General features: G+C 34.1%; 1 protein-coding gene across 1 annotated transcript in view; it reads left to right on the top strand.

Annotated features, from left to right (window-relative positions):
- Positions 1 to 18,621, top strand: part of LOC106878286 (uncharacterized) — a 135,218-nt gene that overhangs the window by 47,454 nt on the left and 69,143 nt on the right. Inside the window, exons 9-10 of the mRNA XM_014927463.3 lie at positions 1,838 to 1,879; positions 16,596 to 16,728. Coding sequence (XP_014782949.1) covers positions 1,838 to 1,879; positions 16,596 to 16,728 — 175 coding nt within the window. The remainder of the gene's footprint in view (positions 1 to 1,837; positions 1,880 to 16,595; positions 16,729 to 18,621) is intronic.

Genomic DNA, 18,621 nt, shown 5'->3' with positions numbered 1-18,621 from the left:
CCTCAGTGTTTTTGTCTTTTCCTTATTACCTTTCCTTTGGTCTGTTTACCCCACCTTCCCACAATCTGCCACATTTTCTTTTATTCCCTGCTATGTAAAAGAAAGGTTTTCAGTATTTTGAGGATCCTCCCAGTTTTCAAAGTATGTTAAGAGGAATGTCAGTGTATCACAGCATTTGTCTATAGGAGGATTTAAGTTCTGCTCTAGCTAATGATATATTTGCCAGTTAAATAACATGTTGATTGCTTACAGTGTACTTTTGATTGGTAGATAGTTGTTGCTTGTTGGATTGATTCATTGAGTTCCTCTTGTCTTTGCAATGGATTCAGTGCAGCTCTTTTCATATCTTTTGAGTTATTAACCTGTCGTTTAGCACTTGTTAATGCCATTCATCATTAGATGTAGTGCTTGATGCTAATGTAAAAGAAATAAGATGTGATTTGATAGACTGGATATTTTAAATATCATTGGACATCAAGTTGATGCTGAAGTCAGAATATTAGAATTGATACCTACTGGGTATTAGGTTCAGGATCTATCATTCTATATTTCAGATTCTGTGCATAACAGATTAGTTTTCTGTCTTTTTGAAGTTGAGTAAATAAGGAAATGGAAGGAGCAATTTAACATTGGATATTGAACTGAATGGCACTTGGAATTACAGTTTAGTAACCAATTGTAGTTTATAAAATTTTTTGTTTGTTTAAATAAGAAACACATCAAAATGACACATCTTCCATTTTTGAAGGTTGGCAGCAGGAAGTTCATTAAACTGTAAAAAAACCTATTCCATTCATAAAACCTTATTAATTCATACATTTTAGAGATTAATGGAGAAACTTATGAAGTAAACAATTTTCTGGATATAGCTCAAATACGGACAAGGTTCAAGTAAGACCTACACAGAAATTATTGAACACATGTACAGAATGGTGCTGATGACACACACTTATTGCACCCTAAGCCAGTTCAAAAGAAAATAAAACTGATTGACAATGATTGACTAACAGCCATGCATTACCACTCTTTATCTCTTCCTTCATTTTTCCAATAAGCTCTGCTTTTCTGAATTAATAGTATACTCTCTCAAAGTAGGCCCACTTGACTCACGTGTCTCTACTATCATTCTCATTGTGTTCTTATTTAGCAGATATCAAACTAAGAACTTCATAGAATCCTTCCTATTCAGAATAGATGTCAGCCTCTAGAATTTCGTCCATGTCCATACTTTCATTACCAGCATTAATCTGAAAATGTTCAAGGTGAACATCAATTGTATCAAACTCATCAATCTGAGAAGCAATTTAAACTATGAAGAAAAAATTGTCACATCATGCTCAACAATGCCAATCACTTTTTGATAGTGTATAATGTTGTCACAGACTGCTGACACATTAAATCTCCAGTGTGTTGGATATGAGATTTGTTCCTTTGCATTTAACTGAGAAATTTGATATGCGCTACTTGATAATGACAAAAATTTGCTTCCTTTGAAAATTGTATTGATAAAAACATACACATAACATTTTTCATTTCACTACAAATCCAACTAAATGTAATTGTTTATTTTCACTGGCTCAAAACATTATTTTTTAAACTCAAGATAATCCACACTTATAGTTTTTTTGAGTGAATAGTATTCTGATGTCACACTTCAGTTAGCAAACTGAGCAGTTGCTTCACATTATGAAATCGTCACAGAACAAATCATTTACATCCATTTATTTTATATTAACAATGTCTTTTAAAGCAAAACTGTTGCCATATGTAGAGGAATTAAAATACTTAAAAATGTTAAATGTGAAGATATTAAAACAAATGTATTAATTTATTACAGAAATTGAAAAACCAACAAGGATTCCAGTTTGGGATAGAAATAGTATGTATCAGCAAAATATTTTCTACTGGGAAAAAGTTTACTCACTCAATTATTATTTACTTTCATGTTTTGTTTGTTATGAAATTTTATGATTATTGTTATGAAACAAGAGTTTTGATTATTGATTAAAGACAGTTTAATTGATTTGCACTACTAATACTCTTGGGAAAGACATGAATATTACTGTTTCTACTTTCCATTTTACATAAAGTTTTGTGTCTAAAAAAGAATAAGTATTATTCTTTTTAAACAAAACTGAATTCAATTAAAACAATAAAGTATTAAATTATAGAGAAAAACACCTTGTTTTAAATTACTGAGCTAGATTTTAAACTGTGTGTTGATAGCCAGCTGGAAAAGATGTTTCCTGGGGCTAAAACAACAGCAACATCGTCCTTTATAGGACTGCCACATTCTGTTGGCATATAAACTTTAGTATTAAATTAACTTTTCAAATATAAGTGTGTTCACTATCGAGCCTTTTAGGAACTTATTTTTATTCTTTCAATATTAAATATTAAAAGAAAGGATTTATCACCATCATTTTTTATCATTTTTATGTTAACTTTTTTCAATAATGAAAATAATTATTTCTCTTAACTTTAAGCTCATATAGTTTTGAGTTAGTTTACATGAAAGTTGTTTTCCAGTCATATTTAATTTGTTTTCTTGGCAAGAAGAAGAAATAAAAATTATTATTCAAAACTTGTATTCAGATAAGTAAAATGGATAAATAATAAATTAACTTCTCTGCAGTGAAATGAATTATATTAACTCTTTGCATGGCTCATTGGAAGCCTTAGATGTTTTGTGTAGGAAGAAAAACAAGAAGTGGGGAAGTTCTTTCTACTAAGAGAAAAATAAGTGTTACCTCTTCCCTCACTTGCAAAAATGTACATAAAAGCCTATATTAACTCTCAAGACATTAATTTTGAAAGTGTGTTAGTTTTGTGTGTGTGTGTGTGTGTGTATAAATGCACACACACACACACACACACGCGCGCGCACAACCTCATGTTGTTGAGCCTCACAGAAGTGATGACAAAGGACCAGAATGGTTGGTGATTTGCCGTGCTCAAGAAGGCTTGGCCATCTCAGCAAAACATTAGGACCTAAAAGCAGATCATTTAAAATCTAAGCTTCTCCCCCCTTCCCCACATGTAATATGCCCCAGTGAGTCCTTCCCCCCAACTCATCTTCCTACTACCTACCTCTCCATCACTCATCTAACTATAGTGCTATTTACTCAGCTGCTGTAATTATATGAGAGCAGAACTGCACATTTTTCGTCCTCTTATGCTACTAGTTATCGTTCTTGGAACCACCTTCTTTTGTCACTTGTCCTCTATTCCCAATACCATCCCTTAATGCCCCATTCCCTTGCCATTGATGGCCATCTCCCACTTTTGTCACTCACCATATCTACCCTTACATACCTCTGACTCTGTTCTTCTTTTTCTCACTCACCTATTCTTCACATAATCTCTCTGTTTCTTATTTATCTATGGTTTTACTATACTGTTGCTCTCTACTTACCTCCTTTATATACTGACTCCATTACCTTTTCTGACCCACTTCTATTTTCCTTTGTCTTATCTCTAAACTAAGATTTAAATTGACCATGCTTCCACCCATGTTCACTATTCTCTGCAATCACGTTTATCCCCATCTCTAACCATCTGTCACTCCCCTTTTACATTCTTGCAAATGTATTTATCTACCTTTTGTTGATCCTCTGTCCCTGTTCCCTTTTATATCCACCTGTCCCTATTCTCTTTCATATCTACTTTCTTGTACCTTTAGGGTACACCCTGACACTTCACTACTACGATCCTTTCTTCCTTTCCGGCTAGGATAGCCATATATCTCCTCTACATTAAGACACCTGTTTATGTCCCATTATCATACTTTAGTCTCTCAAAACCTAGCACAAAGCCACCTCCATCAATTCTGTACTCCAACTCAGTTGAGGTATCTTGTCTTGCAAATGACCTGGTGACTTTACTAGTGCTGTGTTGTGAAAAAGCACCTAGTATACTCTATAAAGTGGTTGGCATTATGAAGGGTATCCAGCAATACAAACCATGCCAAAGCAGATATTGGAGCTCAATGCTGTCCTCTGGCTCATCGGAGCCTGCTGAACCATCCAGTCCATGCCAGTATGGAAGACAGATGTTTATTGATGATCATAATAATGATTATATATTAGAGAGAGAAAGAGAGAACAATGTAAGGAATTCTCTTCCATATTTTTCCTTTAGTTTTGTTGTTTAAGATCTAATTCTGTACACAAAACTACTTGGGTGAATACATTTCTAACAAAGAAATGACCACAAATTTTTGGAGGAGCATTGGTCAATTAGATCAAGACTGGTAATCTGTTTTATTAAATCTTGAATCTATTTTATTGACTTCATTAAGATTTGAACTCAGAACATAAAACATTTACTAAATATTGTAAAGCATTTTTGTCTACTGCCCTACTTACTGATTTTGCCAATCTACAACCCTTGGTTAAATAAATATTATCATATATCTTTGTACCAAATTTTTTGACCATATATTCATTAATTTATTTTTTTATATTTTAGATATACAAGCATGGTGGGACATCTAATATTGCTATTGTTTATTATTATTTTGTTTTTTAATTGAAATTCATTTGTTTTTATCTTTTGATATAGAGCATGGAACTGCAACCATGCATTTTTTTGATGAAAATAAATTAATAATAGTTTCCTTTCATTCAACTATTCTATCATCATAAAAGAAATGATAATCAATATCTGAGTACTAAAAATATTTCTCTGACCCTTTCTCCTTTTCTCATTTTACCCCTCTTCTTCAACTTCAGTTGGTGCTATCACTAATATTAATTCTATTAAAAGGCATACTTTTACTCTGTTGCTTCCCTTCCACATTATCAACCATCCAAACATATAGATCAAAAGACGGTTGCTATCCAATTGTTTTTGTTTGTTTAAAAAGTTAACTGTTATTTGATCATTGAAAAAGCTTATAAACTTCAAATAGTCCATGAATGAATATCTTATCCCATACATAGAAAAGACATACTAAGGTAATAAATAACTTAGCATTTACTATTTTATTTTTTTATTTTTCCATAGTTTCATGCAGTATATTGTATCAACTTTAATACTTTTTATTCATGAATTCTATTAAATAAATTATTGTTCTTGAGTAATAGTTCCTTGAAGATGGTAAAAAAAACTTCTAGTGATAGAAGTTGGAGTAAGATTTGTCTTATAAAATAGGAATTCTTTCAAGTATCTGTGCCAGTATTTTTGTGACTTAAATTTTTTTCAAACTAAACTTAGATTCTTCAAACCTGATTAATTTTCTTTTATGAAACTCATCTTATATTGTATTTTACTTCTTTTGATCAATTATTCCTTATTTGGGCTTTATGAAATATTTGTCCTAAAAGTTGTTGCAAGTATGTACAAATAATTTTTTTGGGGTCTTTATAACACTGTTTCATTTTTAATAAATCTGGAATTTAAATAATTTTTGTATAGCCATTTAATGTCCACAAAATATGAAATTTTTATTCTTTTACTTATTTCAGTCATTTGACTGTGGCCATGTTGGAGCACCATCTTTAGTCAAACAAATTGCCCCTTTATTCTTTGTAAGCCTAGTACTTATTGTATTGGTCTCTTTTGCCAAACTGCTAAGTTACAGGGACATAGACACATCAACATCAGTTGTCAGGCGATGGTTGGGAGACAAACACAAACACACAAATATATACATACATACATACATACATACACACACACACACACACATATATATATATATATATATATATATATATATATATATATATACATATACACACACAATGGGCTTCTTTCGGTTTCTGTCTACCAAATAATGGTGCTGCATAAAGGTATCAAATTTGCCAACCAGTTCTGTGATATTTGCTCACATTCTAGGTCAATACAGTAATCCTCTTGTTTTATTTAGGCATAATAAGTAATCTGAATGTGATTGTGTGTATAGTGTGTATTTGTAGTTTTACTGCCCATGGAACATTAATTTTGAGACCTTTGGATAGTATACGCTGGACATGTTAACCCATCTTTTCTGTACCAGAAACTCCCTGTAGCATCTAGTTATAGATAGTGTTTTTCATGTTAGCCTAGTTCTAGAACTTGTGCTAATTCAATCAGTTGACTATCATTAGCAGTCTCAGTTTCTAGTTCAGCAACTTTTACATCACTTAGAAGAAGTGCTGGCAACAAATCAATTTCATAGATCAGATAACCTGTCCCATGAGTAAGAAACTGGTTTTACGTTGTACAACTAAGTATATCACCAATTTTCATTTTTTTTTCTCCTTTACATATTTTAAAGTGCAATTATAATATCTCCTAAGAATGACAAAGTATACATCATTTTCTGCAACCTCAGAAACCTTGTAAATGGGTTTATTCAGGATGTTCCAATGATCTATGATCTGTCTCCTCTAAGAATGACATACTATACACATACATGTGAAAGTGCTCAGCATCAAAAATTACCACTGTTTAATTGTTTTTTTATTTTTTTATATATAACTTCATATTTACTCAGTCTGAATAAATGACACATGCATATGTAATTGGATGGCCTGCTTGTAGAACAGCATCAGTTGTGGGTTTGTTGCATCCACTGATATTGGCATAGATTTTGTTATATCAGGCCAATATTGTGGATGTACTAACTGCAATCCTGTCATAAGTGCACTACTAAGTGGCAATGGGACATGGCCCACATGTGTTAGTTTAATGATTTGACAGACATAGTTTTGTAGTTTTGGACACACTAGTCTTTCATCTAGACAACATTTCTTTAATATGCAAATTCAAGGAAACGGATAAACTATACCCACTGTATATACAAGGAGTTGAGAAAGTGAACAGGAACCCATGCTGTTGAATATGTTAGTATTCTCATATGTTCGAAAAAAGAAAAAACAAGCTAGTCTTCACATGTCCTCAGCATTCAGGGCCCCATGTCACACTACCGTGTAGCATTACTGTTAATCTGCAAGCATCTTACCTCTGCCTTTCTCTGTGAGAGAGAAACCTCTGACAGCAAAAGGGCTAACATCTCTCTGTGGTTTCTCTAGCCTGTTCTTATTTTAGAAATCATACTTTCAGGAAAACCTCCACCCTGCTTGATCTGTAGAAAAGGCATAGGTAGAAACCCTATAAGATGTACCCAGTGTAAGCTATGGACACATAAGAGGTGCAGCAATATCAAAAAAAGGCTAACTGGGAAGATAGTTTTTGTGTGTGGCAGATGCTCAGGAGCAATAAACACTGCAAATGTGCAGAGAACAACTTCTGTCACATTCCAGAGAGAAAAAACTAGAAGTAGTCGATAGCTTCTGTTACCTAGGTGACCAAGTCAGTAGCAGGGGTGGGTGCACTGAAAGTGTAGCTGCTAGAATAAGAATAGCCTGGGAAAAGTTTAGAGAGCGCTTACCTCTGCTGGTGACAAAGGGCTTCTTGCTCAGAGTAAAAGGTAGACTGTATGGCACATGTGTACGAACAGCCATGCTACATGGTAGTGAAACATGAGCCATGACTGCTGAGGACAAGCGTAAGCTTGCATGGAATGAAGCCAGTATGCTCCGCTGGATGTGTAATGTCAGTGTGCATACTCGATAGAGTGTAAGTACCTTGAGAGAAAAGTTGGACCTAAGAAGCATCAGATGTGGTGTGCAAGAGAGATGACTACGCTGGTATAGTCATGTGGTGAGAATGGATGAGAATAGCTGTGTAAAAAAGTACCACACCCTAGCAGTTGAGGGAACCTGTGGAAGAGGTAGACCAGGAAGACCTGGGATGAGGTGGTGAAGCACGACCTTCAAACATTTGGCCTCAGCGAGGCAATGACTTGTGACTGAGACCTTTGGAAATATGCTGTGCTTGAGAAGACCTGGCAAGCCAAGTGAGACCATAACCTGTGGCCAATGCCAGGAGTGTAACCAGCCCACTTATGCATACTTTCCTTCATTGGACAATAAACTCTGCTTGCAAAGACCTGTTGAGGCAAGTGAAATCAAAATCAAATTCGATGACTGGCCTCCATGCTAGTGGAGAGCTAAGAGCACCATCCGAGCGTGATCATTGCCAGAGCAGCTGACTGGCTACCTTGCCAGTGGCACATAAAAAGCACCATTCGAGCGTGATCATTACCAGCGTTGCTTTACTGGTACTTGTGCTGGTGGCACATGAAAAAATATTCAAGTGAGGTTATTGCCAGTGCCACTGGATTGGCAGGTGGCACGTAAAAAACACCATTTGAGCATGGCTATTGCCAGTACTGCCTAACTGGCCCTCGTGCCGGTGGCACATAAAAGCACCCACTACACTCTCGGAGTGGTTGGCGTTAGGAAAGGCATCAAGCTGTAGAAACTCTGCCAGATCAGATTAGAGCCTGGTGCAGCCATCTGGTTCACCAGTCTTCAGTCAAATTGTCCAACCCATGCCAGCATGGAAAGCAGACGTTAAATGACAATGATGATGATGATGATGATGTTCTTATATAGAATTTTATACTTGAATCTATCAAATCTACTGCAGTGAACTACTGATTAGCCTGATGGAACCCTACATCTAAAAGTGCTGTTATTCACAAATGAGTGCAGTAAAAAAATTCTAATATATGTGAACAAGTGTGAGGGACAAAAGAGAGAGTAGGCAAAATGCATTTTTAAGATTTTCATCTCAAAGGTCTTGAATTCTAATTCAATGTATAACTTAATTTTATGTGCCTCATTCTATCTAGCTGAGGATATTAGTTAAATGTCACTTATGATGGATTGCTGTACTAAACATATGGAGTTCTCTTTCATCTATTTAATATCATAAACTGGGGCTGGTGGAATTAGATTGCAGGAACAGTAACTGGACTGCATCCTGATTTTCCCGTCCCAAGGTTACAAGTCTTTCATTTGAGATGTAACCTGCAGTGTTACTTTCTCTAGTAACATTCTAGTGAAATCAGCATCAACCCAGGATTTGTCACCGAATGGGTGACATATCACAAGCTAGTGAAGTACTAATCGCTCTTCTTTAGGTTTCTATTCCAAACTATAGTGGTGGAGATGCTTGATTTCTTTAACCCCTGATACAGTTTCATCAAGTCAGATTGCCATCTGCAGGAATAGCTCTGCAAGGTAAAATAGCTTTTTCACTCCAACTCTTGCCATTTGTTTACCAGGACTACAACCCATTTGCATGATTTTCAGTAATATATTTAAATACTTATGAAAATTTACTACATCTATGTTTTTTTTTATAAAGTCTTATTTAAACACACCGACTCAGATTTATAGAAGTGATAATAGCATGAGTATTAATAACAGGTAGAGAAAAAAGGTATCAGAGCCGGGCACTTCTCTATATCTGTCTACTTTCTTTCTTTCTTTCTTTTTTATCAAAATCCTTGAATTTTAACTGGAATTTATTTGCTGTTGTCTTCATAATTTTCATCATCATCATCATCATCATTTAATGTCTGTTGTCCATGATGGCATGGGTTGGAAAGTTTGACCAGGGCTGGCAAAATAGAAGGCTGATTTGGCATGGTTTCTATGGCTGGATGCCCTTCCTAAAGCCAACCACTGTGAGTGTGTATTGGGTGCTTTTACGTACCACTGGCATGGGTGCTATTTGCATGACACCAGTATCTGCTACAACTGTGATTTAGCTCAGCTTGACGGGTCTTCTTCTGAAGCACAACATAAGGCCAAAGGTCATTGCCTCCATGAGGTCCAACACTCAAAAGGAGCTCAGCTACTTTGCCTCTATGAGGCCCAACACTTGAAAGGTGCTTTTTATGTACCATTGGCATTGGGTGCCAGTTACGTGACACCAACATCAGCCATGACTACAATTTCACTTGGCTTGACGGGTCTTCTTAAGCATAGCATATTGCCAAAGATCTCAGACACCAGTCATTGCCACTGTGAAGCCCAAAGTTTGAAGATCATGCTTCACCACCTCATCCCATGTCTTCCTAGGTCTACTTCTACCACAGGTTCCCTCCACAGTTAGAGATTGGCACTTCTTTACACAGCTGTCCTCGTCCATATGCATCATATAACCATAATAGTACAGTTGTCTCTCTTGCACACCACATCTGATGCCTCTTATGCCTATCTTTTCTCTCAAGATGTTTACACTCTGTCGAACATGCACACTGACATTGCACATCCAGCAAAGTATACTGGCTTCATTTCTTTCAAGCTTACGCATGTCCTCGGCTGTCACAGCCCATGTTTCACTGGTATGCAGCATAGCTGTTCGCACACAAGTGCCATACAATCTGCCTTTCACTCTGAGAGAAAGGCCCTTTGTTGTCAATATGCCTAATGTGATGTATGTTTGTGTTTGTTTCTTTCTCTGCAACTGTGTGACTCCTTCGTTCCCGTCTATCTTGACTGCCTGACCATCTGCCTGTTGTTCACTACTCTTAAGCTGTGTTTAGCTTAGACTGATTAGTATTCAATAATTTTTGATCCATCGGTTTTTTGCTGATGTCAGTCAATGAGTTTGTTGTGTAACTGTTGAATGTCATTGGTTTTTCTCATGATATCAATTGTCAATTTGAAAGAGCCTGCTTGTGTTTACAAAAGCCTTATTGCAAAGAAAACAGTCAGGAGTTCAAATTGAAGCAGAGACTTGTTGCAAAATAACCAAGTAATTATTTAGTTCATCTTACTCTGGTAAAATGTAATAGTGAATATTAAAATTAAAATACTTCTTTTCTACAATGTTCCAAAATTTACTTTGATTTTTCTAGCTTATTAATACTGGCACCATATTAATTATAATTTTCACGTTTAGATTAATCAAAAATTTTCTCTTGATTTATTTCTAGTTTGAATTGTGATTGATTGAATGGAAATAACATTTAATAATCAATGTACTCTTGTCTTTAAATTAAATGATGCTGCTGGACATATCTTATATTGAAATTTAATTGAACTTAAAATAATACAATCAATTTTTAATTGTATTAGTAGGAATATACTACTAGTGAGTAATACTAAATCTTATTTAAAATTGTTTTCTCTATGTACATATTTCCAGATTTATAGTGAAATGAGATTGTGTGATGTTCAGGCTTTTCTCAAGAGTATTATTGATGTGAATTGGTATAGCGCCAAGTGGAAATAAAGTCTAAGTTGTTAATTTAACTCACCAGGAGCTTACTTCTATTTCACAGCATGCTTTTTTTTTGTTTTCTTTAATAGCTTCTGTTTTGTTTGTTATCTATACAGTATAACCAATTATTCTTCTGACATTGAAGTATAATGGAAATAGTTTCATAGTTTTGGTATTTTTATATTCTTTAATGTGTCACATTCTTTATTGACTTCCTTTAAGTTTTTTATATCATTATTTGTCAAAACTACTTGGAGTAGTACTAAACAAATGGTATATTGCTAGAAAGGTTCATAAAATAGAATGTTTGTAAGCTATGAAGAGATGAAAATTGAAACATTTTGGTAAAGACAAAACTGTTCATTTTTTCCCCTTCCATTGAAGAATCAGGCCAAAAAATTAGAATTTCTGTTTATGTCACACGGAGTGATTTTTGAAGATCATATCCCATCACTAGTTCTCACTTGACTTTGGTGCTATTCTTTCTCTTTTTCTATTATTATTCTGCTAATTTACTGTTTGACAATCCTAGTCTGGTATTAATGGTTATTTTACATTTATTACTTGTCAGCTGTCTAAATTGTACACTTCTTTTATATTGCCAACAATTGCTACTTATAGCTTGAACTCTATAGTTGGCTTATATGTGTGTGTGTGTGTGTATACATATATATATATATAATGTATGTGTGTATATATATATATATATATATATATATATATATATATATATATATATATATAATGTGTGTGTATGTGTTCATACATACATACATACATGAGTAAGTGAATGAATTAATGAATGAATGAAAATCTAGGAGACTGCAATTAATATAAATTAAAGGGTGAGAAAGTCTTTATTTTTTACATTAGGATTAAGTAGGATTTTATTATTTATAATGTTAAAGGAATCTAGGTCATGCTAGGCAATCTTCATTCAGCTAAGGAGCTTAGGGTGCAACCATTCATTCTAGTGGAAGAGTAACTTATTCTATGCTTAATCAGTAGTTAAGCATATATTGTAAAGATTATTTACTTGTACACTTAGAATATTTTTAAATATCTTAATTATTCCTTGTGTGAAAAGAATATTGTTTTCCATATTATGTATACATTTTCCTGAATATATATTTCCAGTATCTTAGATTTAAAACTGACTTCGAATAAAAGTATTGCTGTTGACATTACTTACTTTTTGATAATAAGTTTGTTCGGGTTTTAAAAATGATGGGACACAACATTCACTAGCACACGCACACACGCACGCACGCATGCACACACACACTCACAAAATATCTACATACTAAGTTATTAGAATATTTTATATCACTTTCTCTTTCTCACCACTGTATTTTCTTGAACTTAGGAGGGAAAAAAGTTCAAGAAATCACAGTGATTAGAGAGAGAGAGTATTGATATAACTAAGCATATAATACCAGTTTTGATATAACCAGATTTTAGTGAAAAGCTATTATCTTACACCACATCAGTCGTCTCTCAACTTTGAACCGCATGAAAAAGAAGCTTTGATTGCTTAACCTTCTTAAAATGGTTGATGTAAATTTATGCATGCAATGTATATGCTTTAAATCAGTCGACATAATTATTTGCTGCCTGACTTAAAACCGCTTGCTTGAGTTAGTACCTATCTACTGATAAGGTGATTAGATGTTTCATGTAAATATTTAGGCTGGTCTTACCACTCTGGCTCTGTCAACTTCATTGTTGCATCCTGTTTTGTCGAATTTACGGTCGTTGCACCAAGCTACACCAAGCTTCACCATCTTACCAGTTGTTTCTTATGGTTTGGATGATGACTTGGGGAGTGAGTATTTTCTTAGTTCAGTGTCAGATGATTCCGATAGTGATGATGATATTCCAATGAATCAAAGGTACAGGTAGGCAGCAGTGGTGAGTGAGAGACAATTTCATCCAACAGCATGGGTTTACTGGTACGCCTGGCATTAAGGCAAACCTTGAACATGGAAGTTTGCCTTTGGAAATCTTCCATGAGTTTTTGACAGATGAAATGTTCCAATATATAACGGATGAAATGAATGACTATGCTGAAAGCCATCCCCAGTATGTCAGACCCACAGGGGATGAAATCAAAGTTCTGCTTGCCCTGCTGATACTGATGGGCATCATGAAGAAACCAACCCTGGCAACATATTGGAATTGGGATCCAGCCATGTTGACACCTTTCTTTCAGGAAACAATGCCACATGATTGATTTTTGGTACTTTGAAATCTACATTTCAACTCAGGTGAGAACCAGGACGACAGTCTGCACAAAATACATCCTATCATTGATGAAGTGGCTGAAAATTTCAGAACGGTGTATGTCACCACACAAGACATTTGTACGGACGAGAGTTTGTGGAAATTCAAGGGAAGGCTTTGATTCAAACAATACAACCTAACCAAACATGCCTGCTTTGGAGTCAAGGTTTATAAAGTATGCCAGTCAACTGGCAGAGCCTGTGGTTACATGTAGAATTACAAAATCTACACTAGTCAGGACAGATTGGATCTTCCAGTGTCTACTCTAGTGTCAACTGATGTCATGTTGTTGCTGAATGAAAACTTGTCTGACAAAGGCTACAATATTTATATAGACAATTGATTTTCTAGCCCAGACCTCTTCCTGCAGCTTCAGGCAAGGAGGACTAATGCCTGTGGGTCTGTGAGGATGCACAGGAAAAACATGCTGCTCAATCTTCACAGGATAAAACTTCAAAAGGGAGAAAGAGCATACCATTGAACCAATAGTGGCATTCTCGCTTTAGAGTGATGTGACAAGAGAAACATCTGCATGTTATCCCCAATGCATTCTACAAGCATGAAGGACACTAGGAAACAAGATGCGGATGTTTATGCCATAATGAAACCAATTGTAGTTGTTTCATACAATGAAGGGATGGGCAGGGTTGATCACTCAGATCAGCTGGTGGCAGCACACAAGTTGGTGTGAAAATTTGTGAAATGGTACAAAAAACTTTTCTTGTATATAGTTGACATGTGTGTCGTGAACTCACATTTGATTTGGCAGATGCATGGCAGTGTGGGGATGGACTGACATTCAGGAATCTATTGTTCCGTGAAATGATAGAAGCATCAGACCTGCCAAAGTACAGAATGTGTGGATGTCTCCACATCAGACTCTCTCCACATCAGACTCTCTCCTCACCGCATGGTGAAGGGATGTGAACATTTTCCATGACTGTTTCCCTCATCGCCAAGAAGACAAATGCTTCAAAGAGATGCATAGTATGTAAAGCAAAAGAGAAATGTAAGAAAACTAGAGACCATTGTTCACAATGTGATATGCCACTGTGTGCGGTACCCTGTTTTGAAATCTACTTCACTCAAGTCAAGTTTTGAATTCACATGATTGTAAATACATGAAGTTGATCTGGCTTGTGCTGTTGAATGATCTTATTCAAGAATAATACCATGTGAGCATCCTGCCTAAGGATATAGTTTAGGTAAATAAATAGTACTTGCACTAAAGTGGTTGATGTCAATATATACCGAACCATTGTCATGCCCTAATTACTGATCTCAGCTGAGATGGTTACCATCAATGCAACCTAGTTACTTGATAAAAAGAAAACCATTGTCATGGGGTTAAGATACAAAAAGCTTTTGGTAAAATTTGTCTGCCTATGGTCTATCTCTATCAGTATTTCATCTATTGGATTAGAAATAGCCAAACTACTCAATTATGGCCATTCTTGTAAGTTGTCATGCTATTTAGTGTTTATTCACTAAAACTCTATCTTTTAGTCATCTTAGATCTGGCAGTATTGACTACTAGGTTTGTCAGATTCTTTAACTCTTGCTGCCCATATTCTATTTTCAATTCATTAAATTTTTTTTGTGTCTCTCCCTTCTTTCTTAACAAAAATTAATCATTAAGCTAATGACAACAACAACTATAATAATTTTCTTTAAAATATACAGCATGACAAACACTTTCAGATTATACTACCTGTCACTCATCAGTAACTTTTTCTGAAGAGGTATCATCTATATGCAACTTAGACACATGTTAGACATGAATCAATTTCATGAAATATCTTTCAAAGAGGACACACATAGTAACCTAGTCTCCTACAGTTGCACCATAAAAATAAAAAAAACTACAGTTAAACAGAACACAAAATATTAAGCCCTCTCTACAGGTAGACGTGCAGTGAATAATACTCAGTATAAACAGTAGGCATTAACATGTCAACAAAAGATTTTATCACTGAAACAATACCAAGCAAACTTCTATCATTTACAAAAGCATTAGGCAAATTATTCAAATCTATCAGATACTTACTTGTACACTTTCACTAGATACAAATAATAGCCAGTACAGGAAAACGAAAGAATATATTTATTTTGTAATACAGCTACATAATCACTCTTTCTCTTGCTCCAGTATGAAGTTTGAAACATTTTGATTATTTTCATACTTTTATGCTGTTAAAGCTGCTCTTCCTCAGCTGTTGCTTTTACCATATTTTCTCATGTTTTGACTTTTCTTCATTAGACAAATTATTAAATTTTTTCAGAGACTTATTGTCCACATTTGAAAATGATTACATTTCAAAATGAAATATGTCTCTTAAAATGAGTTCAATCACAAGAGGCAAGTAATGCAAATTGCAAACATAATAGCGGGCAGCTGCCTTGTTGCATTCTCTTAGATTTCCTTGTTTTGATTTTTCCATGTTTTGCGTGCCCATAATGATTTCAGAAATTATATTTTCTTAAAATATTTATAAAATGTTTGAAAACAGATACAATATATTTTGTAAATTTTAAACATATTTGTTATGTCAAATTTTAAGTAGATGTAAAATAAATATATTCACTTAACAAAAGAAGAAACAGCATTTCCTTGTAGTATAAACATTAAACAGTAATAAAGTTCTGTTTCTTTATAAAACTGTTTCATATACCTTTGCTTGTAAATTTAATCATAAATTATTTTGTTCAATTTCAAGTATAGATAGAATCTCTTTGATACTATCTCTACTTCGTTAATATAAACTATAAGATATGAACATAATTCAAAACTAATTTGGTTATAGTTAAAAGATGCATGTCAAAAGATAACTTTATTATTAATGAACAAATGTAAAAAAAAAATTTGTGTACTGATATCACTGAAATTTACTGAACTGGAGATATCTAACTTGTAGTTATGAATGTAGCTAAGTAATATGAGTTGTAACTTTCTCTGACTTGTAACTTGTTTTTACCTTCCCCAACCTCTTTTTCATCCTTTGGTTTATCAGTAAGATATGTATTTTTTTAGCTTACACACACACACACACACACACACACACACACACACACACACACACACACACACACACACACACACACACACACACACACACACACACACACACACACACTACACACACACACACACACACACACACACACACACACACACACACATAAATATATACACATAAAAGATAAATAAATTACCATTAAAATGGCTCTGACATTTCTTTCAGCAACTTATTTAGGTTGTTTTCGCAAGAATAAAGATAATACTTTTTTGGTCATAAAGTATTTCAGTGCAATGACACTAGAATGGTGTCTCAACAGATGCAGAGAATCTGGAATCCAATACTGTGCCATCCAGGGGTAAGTACAACTTTGTATGTTTTTGTTTGTATTTTCATTTTTTTTTTATCAAGATTTACAAACAATCATAAACGATCTTTTGATATTGTTTAAAGACTGGGTGAAAGAACATTTAAACACAATGTGTAATGATGATTTCAGGTTAATTAATAGTGATTTAATTATTATCTGAATTAACTAATTTCTATGATTGATGTTTTACTAATTTGTAACAGGTTCAGCCAATGTTTTCTTATTTATACCAACTTGATTCCAATTTATACATTTTGGTATTTACTTCTGTTCACTATATTGTTTCTATGAATGAAAAGATTCCATATTAATCCATAATTTCAAATGTTTATATCTATATTGAATCGTATGCTCATATAATATTCTGATAGACATTTTCAGGGTAGAATAAGAATTATTCATGTATGAATATGAAGGCATATATTCATAAATACCATATCATATTTGCAACAGCTTATCTACAGCATCTTTCTTTGAAGTTACCATTAAAAAATAAAAGGTTGTATATATTTACATCCATATAGCATATACCTACCCTTCTTTCTCTCCATATAAAATTTCCAGCTGTAACAAATTATTAACTTTACAAAGACTGATTTTATACCCCCAAAACCAGTCAACAAAGTTTTTTCTTATTCCACCACAACTGTATTCTAGTTCTTGGCAAAATGAATTTTTTGACCCATTCTATCTCTTTCCTTCACTCCTCAACGATATCCAACCAACAAACTTACTGCTTCTTTCAAACAATCTGGAAACTGTCTTCTCTAAGAAACATATTCTCACTTCATTTTGTCTTTTATCCTATTTTTGGATGGTACAACAAACTAAAAGTAATTGAGGGCTAATGAAAAAAGAAAAGAAAATGAAAAAGAAAAAAATTTTCCCTCTTAAGTTTTCTACTTATAACATATATTCTGATCTATTTCATTCTTTCTTATTAAGATATACAAATCTGATAGAATCCTAGCAAAAATCTTACTTAATCAGCATACTTCAGTGATAGCTCATGACATTTCCAAATAAATATGAAACATACCTCCTGTTCCTTACAAATCTAACCCCCACCCCACAAAAATAAATTGGGAGAAAATAACTTTCCCTAATTGACTTAATACTATTCATGTTCTTCTCCATATTGACTGTATTTGCTGTTAATTTTTGTTGAGGATTGAAATTACAGTATTTGATCCAGTTAATTCTATTCACAAATCTGTTCACAAATCATAGTTTGTCTTCTAATTGAGTATACCTTTGATCAAAGGTATAACAATTGTGACCTTTCAGTTTTTTTAGGCATTGTATATATTGGGCTACATCATGTAATATGTCCTTCCTTTTTTTAAGATAGTGAGGTTTGAAGGAAGTTAAGCTGTTATTTCTAACAGGTTGAGCAAACATATAAGGACTCTTGCACTGGCTCAAGTTTACATCCTTTTTATTTTTAGTTCAAATTCCACCCATATCCACTTTAATCCTTCCTAGGTCTTATATAATAAGTATTGATATAATAAACTTTACCCTAGAAAGCAGTACCTCAGCAAAGTCACAACCCAACTACTGAAACCAATGTAAGAAAAAGATAGAAAAATGACATGAGGTGTAACAATAAGGTGTACATGTTTAATTCCAGCTTTATTTTCTCAAATCTTGGCTTTTGAAGAGCCAACTCTTTTATGTTTACTTTTTTTTTCTTTCTGACTAATGTTAATATTTAATTTGAGGAAAGTAGGTGGAGTGGTAGAAATTGAGCAGCAGACTAAACAGCCCTTCTTCCTTGGCTTCGTTCAGTGTAGGAGAACTTTCGTCTCCAAGTTTGTACACAGTCAATTTCTTCCAGAGAGAGAAAGAGAGAGAATAAACCCTCAGTACTTGACTGGT

This window comes from Octopus bimaculoides, chromosome 3 (assembly GCF_046866305.1).
Source record: "Octopus bimaculoides isolate indiv1 chromosome 3, ASM4686630v1, whole genome shotgun sequence".
Taxonomy (NCBI): domain Eukaryota; kingdom Metazoa; phylum Mollusca; class Cephalopoda; order Octopoda; family Octopodidae; genus Octopus; species Octopus bimaculoides.
The sequence above is the reverse complement of the archived record's forward strand: the minus strand, read 5'-3'. Positions and strand labels throughout refer to the sequence as shown.